Genomic DNA, 6,453 nt, shown 5'->3' on the forward strand with positions numbered 1-6,453 from the left:
TTTTTTTTTGTAGAGATGGGGATCTCACTATGTTACCCAGGCTGGTCTCCAGGTCCTGGCTCAAGTGATCCTCCTGCCTTGGCCTCCTGAAGTGCTGGGATTACAGGCATCAGCCACCATGTCCAGCCACAATCATATTCCCAATAAAAGGGGCAAGGGAATGAGAAATGCTAAACTCATGATACCTGTTAATGGGAAGGAGATATTAACATGAGGTTGGGACGGGGAGGAGTACATGAGTAAATGCAGGTTACTGTTAATATCCTCGTTTCCTTGGTTGCATAGCAGATTCACAGAATTCATTCCATGCCAGTATGAATTACTGTGAAGAGTGAGCCCTGCATACGAGCACATACGGTGACAATAGAGCCCCCTAGACTCTGGAAACGTCTTCATACCCCCAACTCCTGACCTTAAAGTGTCAACCCCAACCCCAAAACAGAGCGAAATACAGCATGTCATCCCTAACTCATCTCCCTGCTTCCAAGCTTAAAGAAGTCTCTCTCAGCTCGGGGGAAAAACAAGAAAAAGCAAAACAAACGGTCATTTAAGGATGGCTGCACTTTTTTGTTATTTTTGTAGAGGCAGGGTTTTACCAAGTTGGTTAAGCTGGTCTTAAACTCCTGACCTCAGGTGATCTGCCCACCTCGGCCTCCCAAAGTGCTGGGATTACAGTTGTGAGCCACTGCACCCAGCTGAAAAGTATCTTTTAATAGCTATTCCTAATTTAATCTTTAAAAGTGAATAGTTTTCATTTTCAAAACTCCCAAACATAATCAAAAGTTTTCTTTTTATCTTCTACGCCCTCTACAGCCCAGTTTTCACACAGCAGCTAATAAGTACTGTTTTAAAACAGCAAGTAACATCTCACCGCGTCCTTGCCCAAATCCCTCCACTGGTTTTCTACCACATTCAAAATGAAAGAAAAAAATGCTTTTCCCTGGGCTTACAAAGCCTGAAATCAAAGCCTAAAATCTTTAGGCTTTAAATTCTGATTTCATTGTTCTGGGCACAAGGTCTTGCTAAAGCTCTCCAGGTGACTCCAATTGAGAACCATCATCTTGGGGATCCGGCCTGCACTAACTTCCCCGACTTCATTCTCTCTATCCTGAGCCTCATGCCCTTCCCCATCAAGCATACACAGTCCAGCTCCTAAATCTTTACCATGTGCTGTTCCCACTCACTGCCCGGTTCCTGCAGACATGTGCACGGCTCACTCACTCCTTCATTGCATTCTGGTCTCTCATGAAACGTTAGTTCCTCAGAAGTGCCTACTTTGGCCACCGTACCCTTACCCTGATTTATTTCCCTTCAAATCAGCTATCACATGTGGCACTTGTAATATTATTAACACCTCCTTACCCTGATTTAGTTCCCTTCAACTCATCACATGTGGCATTTGTAATATTATTAACACCTTCTTACCCTGATTTAGTTCCCTTCAACTCATCACATGTGGCATTTGTAATATTAACACCTGCCTCCCTCACTAGGCTCAAGCTACAAATGGGCAGGGATTTTTAATTGTTTTGATCACCACCACATCCCCAGAACCCTGCACAACACCTGGGACAAAGTATGGGCTCAATAAATGTTAAATGAGCACCGTCTGCTGATGATTCTTAAACTGTGGGCCCTGCCTCAAGGAGAAAGCATCCTCTGTGTGTTCAGAAGGTAGGTGATCCATCAGATCACCAAGGAAGTGTTGATCACAAGGATCCCATGTGGAGGGATCACCAATGTTATTGCCACTCTCAACCCTAGTGCATAAGGAAGCTTCACAGGAGTTTTGAAAACTTCATCTGTAAGACATAAAGATAATACAGTGCCAGGCCGGGCGCCGTGGCTCATGCCTACAATCCCAGCACTTTGGGAGACTCAGGCAGGTGGACAGTTTGAGGCCAGGAGTTCAAGACCAGGCTGGCCAACATAGTGAAACCCTGTCTCTACTAAAAATTCAAAAAATTACCTAAGCATGGTGGCACGTGCCTGTGATCCCAGCTACTCAGGAGGCTAAGGCACAAAAATCAATTGAACCTAGGAGGTGGAGGCTGCAGTGAGCCAAGATGGTGCCACTACATTCCAGCCTGGGTGACAGAGACAGATTCTGTCTCAAAAACAAACAAACAAATACAGGGCCAGGCATGGTGGCTTACGCCTGAATCCCAGCACTTTGGGAGGCCGAGGCAGGCAGATCATGAAGTCAGGAGTTCGAGACCAGATTGACCATCATGGTGAAACCCCATCTCTAATAAAAATACAAAAATTAGCCTGGTGTGGTTGTGCGTGCCTGTAATCCCAGCTACTCAGAGGACTGAGGCAGGAGAATCACTTGAACCCAGGAGGCTGAGGTTGCAGTGAGCCACGATCACACGACTACACTCCAGCCTGGGCAACAGAGCAAGACTCCGTCTCAAAAAATAATAATAATATACACACACACACATGGCCCATCATATAGGGTTGCAAAGATTAAATGACTTATACATACAGAACACTTCACATGTATACTATCTGGCACATAGTTTGACCATCATTATTCGGACTCAGGAGAATGAGTTCCCTCTCCCTCTTCATGTACCTTAATAGTATTAAAGATGAAAATGTAACTTTTAATAGCTACTCCTAATTTGATCTTATAAAATGAACAGTTTCATTTTCAAAACTCCCAAACATAAGCAGGAGTTGTTGACTTTTTATCTTCTACTCCCTCTACAGTCCACTTTCCACACAGCAACTAAAAGGTGCTATTTTTGAAACAGCAACTCAGATCTCATCACTTCCTTGCCCAAACCCTACAACAGTTGTCCAAAGCCAGGACCTTCATTTAGGGGAGATGCCACAGCTAGGCTTATGAAACTCTCAACCCAGGCCTAATAGAAAAGAATCCTCGGCTGGGTGCGGTGGCTCAGGCCTTTAATCCCAATACTTTGGGAGGCTGGGGCAGGCGGATCACAAGATCAAGAGATTGAGACCAGCCTGGCCAGCATGGTGAAACCCCATCTCTACTAAAAATACAAAAATTAGCTGGGCATGGTGGCACACGCCTGTAATCCCGGCTACTCGGAGGCTGAGGCAGGAGAATCACTTGAACCTGGGAGGAGCAGGTTGCAGTGAGCCAGCTGAGATCGCGCCACTGAACTGCAGCCTGGCAACGGAGCAAGACTCAAAGAAAAAAAAAAAAAAGAGTCCTGGGAAGTGCTGGCATGTGGATGGGGCACAGTGGGCATGCGTGTAAACTTTCAATCCCAGATACTCACAACATCTCAACCCATTTCAGGTCCTGGAGCTTTTGGGGAAGAATGTACCAAAAGTACCCACTCCTCAGAGAAAACAAATGTTCACACAAACTTTTCCAGTAAGTTTTTTTTTGGGGGGAGGGAGCAAGAGGAGTCCACAAACCCCCCTGATTTAAAATCTGCTCTGCTTCCGCAGCTTTCTGTATGTATCTCAAAAACAGCAATTCCATCGTTCCAGTTACACACCCCCAAACCCTTGGTTATCCTTGACTCTGCTCACATACCCACATACAATCTGTTGGTTCTGTCTTCAAAAGCATGTAAAACTGTCAGCACATCCGCGGCTCCCATCCTGGTCCACCACACCATCTCCCAGCTTACAGCAACAAACTTCCCACTGAGGTGCCTGCTTCCACATTTGCCACCCTGAAGTCTTTCACACATCGAGGCACCAAGAATCCCTTTTTAAAATGTCAGACTGCACCATGCCCCTGCTCAAAATCTCCCAAAGGGTTCTTCTCTCACTCAGACTAAAAATCCTTACTAAAGAGCTAACACCTGACAACTTCCACAGCTTCACATTCTACCACGCAATGAAGGAAAGATGGAAGAAGGGGTTTCCTCCATTCCTGAGGGAATCACAGACCAGGATGCCTGCAGGCAAGCCAGGATCTCAGTAGGAGAGATACCTGGCCTAGCATCCCCTAGCCCACTTCATCAGCAGATCCCCAAACGCGGAAGAGAAAGGGAGCTTTAGGAGAAGGGCAAATCTCCTGCCAAATGACCCCCATCTCTACACACACACACGAGAAGGAAAGCCTGTACTAGCAAAACAGACCCCTTGGGCCATGGCGGAAAATTCTCCGAACTCTGAAGCAAGTTCTCACACAAATGAGTGGGGGTTGGGCAGGCGAGGAGACGGAGGAAGCACTTAAGACACCACGGAGAGGGATTCTAATTTTGTTCTCTTTGAGAAAGATAAAGGTAACAATTAGAGCCAATACTATTATACGTAAAGCACTGTGCTATTTTTTTTTTTTTAGCGTCGCTTAATCCTAACTGCCGCCATTTTATTGATGAGAAAATTGAGGTTCAGAGACGTAAAGCCACTTGCCTAAGGTCACACAGCAGGCTAAGAAGCTGACCCAGAACTGAAACACTGAAATGAGGCCCTTCTGCTGTTAAAGCCAGGACCCTCATCGTACCACCATGAAGGGAGTGGGTTCAGCAAAATCTAGTGGAAAATCGAAAAAATGAAACTACTTATGTCCTGTGACAACCACCCACCCCACCACCCCGGTCTAATGCCGGGCTTGTGAAGTCTCGCCGAGGAGGTGGAAATCTTAGGCCCCACATCTCCACTCCATTCCCGGGGATCCGCCCCCCTGTAAGTGCAGAAGGCGGGAAAGTGAGCCAGAGAGCGCCGCACACGACCAAGCGGGGAGTCCTCGTCCACTCCAGCCCACTCGGAGAAGCTGGGTTGGGGGATAAGAGGATGGTGGTGGCGGCAGCGACAGAGTCAAATAGAGGCTTCCCACACCCCGCTCCGGGACCCAAAGTCAGGAACCCTCCAGCTCCAACCCAAGCTTGATTCCCAAAACCCATGCCCAGAGATCCAAGGATCCAGACTCTGAGCTAAGACCCTTAAGTGCCGCCTCCTGCCGAATATCCAAAGTCCCTATTAGACGGCCTCAACGAGACGAACCCCAGGTCAAGACCCCCAATGCCAGGCCCAAGGCCTTCGACTCACGACCTCCGAAGCCAGTCACAAACCCCTAAACCTCCTGGACTCAGGATCAATCCCAGGGCGGAACCAGGATCCCCCTTCCCACGAGACCGTAACCCAAGCTCAGAACCTCTGCCCCCTAGGTCAAGGCCCCATCCGTCCGATTCTGGCCTGGCACCTGGATTCCCGCCCGGCCTCCGCCCCTGACCCGGGACACCCACCCGGGCCTGACCTGGCTTCATGAGCCCTGGATTGTGCGGCTCCGGAGTCCGCGGCGTCTGCAACTCCACGAGTCCGGGGCTTTCGCACGTGGAAAAGAGCGCAGGCGCGCGGCGACGTGCGACGCGTAACGCAACCACGTAGCCCCGCCCCCGAGCCCTTCTGCGCCCGGAGCTCGGCGCACGCGCACTGTGCCTGGATTCTCCAGCCGGTCGACACACCGACCCTGGCCCTAGCTCTCTGCCCTCGCGGCGTCTTCTGTGCAGCGGTCGCCGTAAACTCGCTTTCGGCTTCTCCTTCCCCAGTGCGAGCACCCCAATAATCAGGGCTCATAGTAAGGTCTTCACACAGGCTGTGCCCTCTTTTGTATTCCTAGCTAACTCCCAGAGTCCCCTGTACACCCAAAAAGGCTTCCTCGACCCATTTTCAGCCCCCAAAACAGTGACCGACTCTGGGCTCCCATCATACAAACACTTGCGCACCTCGTGTGTACAGACACTGTTCTAGGAGCTGGGAATACCGCGGTGTACGAGACATAAAAATATCACTCTCGGCCGGGCGCGGTGGCTCACGCCTTTAATCCCAGCACTTGGGAGGGCCGAGGTGGACGGATCACAAGGTCAGGAGTTGGAAACCAGCCTGACCAACACGGTGAAACCCTGTCTACTAAAAATACAAAAATCAGCTGGGCGTGAGCACGCCTGCAATCCCAGCTACTCAGGAGGTTAAGGCAGAATTGCTTGAACCTGGGAGGCGGAGGTTACGGCGAGCTGAGATCTCGCCACTTCACTCCAGCACGGGAGACAGAGCAAGACTCCGTCTGAAAAAAAAAATCCACTCTCCTGGAGCTTATCTTTTTAATGGGGGAGATAGACATCAAACAAATTGAATGTTAGATGGCAATAAATGCTTTGGAGAAAACAGCAGGGAAGGGGTATAGGGATTTTGGAGGGCAAGTGATTTTTGTCTTTTTGTCATGGTGGTCAAGAAATGCATCTGATGACTTTTGAGCTGAAGAGCTGAAGGAAGTGAGGAGTGAGGCATGCACCTATCTAGGGGAAGAGAATTCCAGGCAGGGAAGAGATCTGTAGATGCAGAGGCCCTGAGGAAGGAAAGAGGAGAAGTTGGAGAGAGAATGAGGAGGCTGGTTGGGGCAAAGTGAGCAAGGTAGAGAGTGAAAGGAGATAAGGACGGGTAGCTGACAAGGGCAGATTGGACGGAGCTTTGTGGGACATAATGAGGACTTTGGCAGTAAGATGGAACCAGGGA

At 49.2% G+C, this 6,453-nt stretch overlaps 1 protein-coding gene across 3 annotated transcripts in view; it reads right to left on the bottom strand.

Moving 5' to 3' along the window:
* The window catches only part of FBL (fibrillarin), a 12,500-nt gene extending 7,196 nt beyond the window's left edge, over window positions 1-5,304 (bottom strand). The window contains exon 1 of one of the 3 annotated variants that reach the window (XM_017503019.2): window positions 5,198-5,304. In XM_017503019.2, the coding sequence (XP_017358508.1) occupies window positions 5,198-5,207 (10 nt within the window). In that variant the 5' untranslated portion in view covers window positions 5,208-5,304. Of the gene's footprint in view, window positions 1-3,523; window positions 3,686-5,197 lie in introns of those variants that run through there. The other 2 variants (XM_017503020.2, XM_017503018.2) reach the window with 2 other exon arrangements.
* Between the last annotated feature and the right edge of the window lie 1,149 nt (window positions 5,305-6,453).

The sequence above is a fragment of the Cebus imitator genome, unplaced genomic scaffold, assembly GCF_001604975.1.
Source record: "Cebus imitator isolate Cc_AM_T3 unplaced genomic scaffold, Cebus_imitator-1.0 Scaffold306, whole genome shotgun sequence".
Lineage (NCBI taxonomy): Eukaryota > Metazoa > Chordata > Mammalia > Primates > Cebidae > Cebus > Cebus imitator.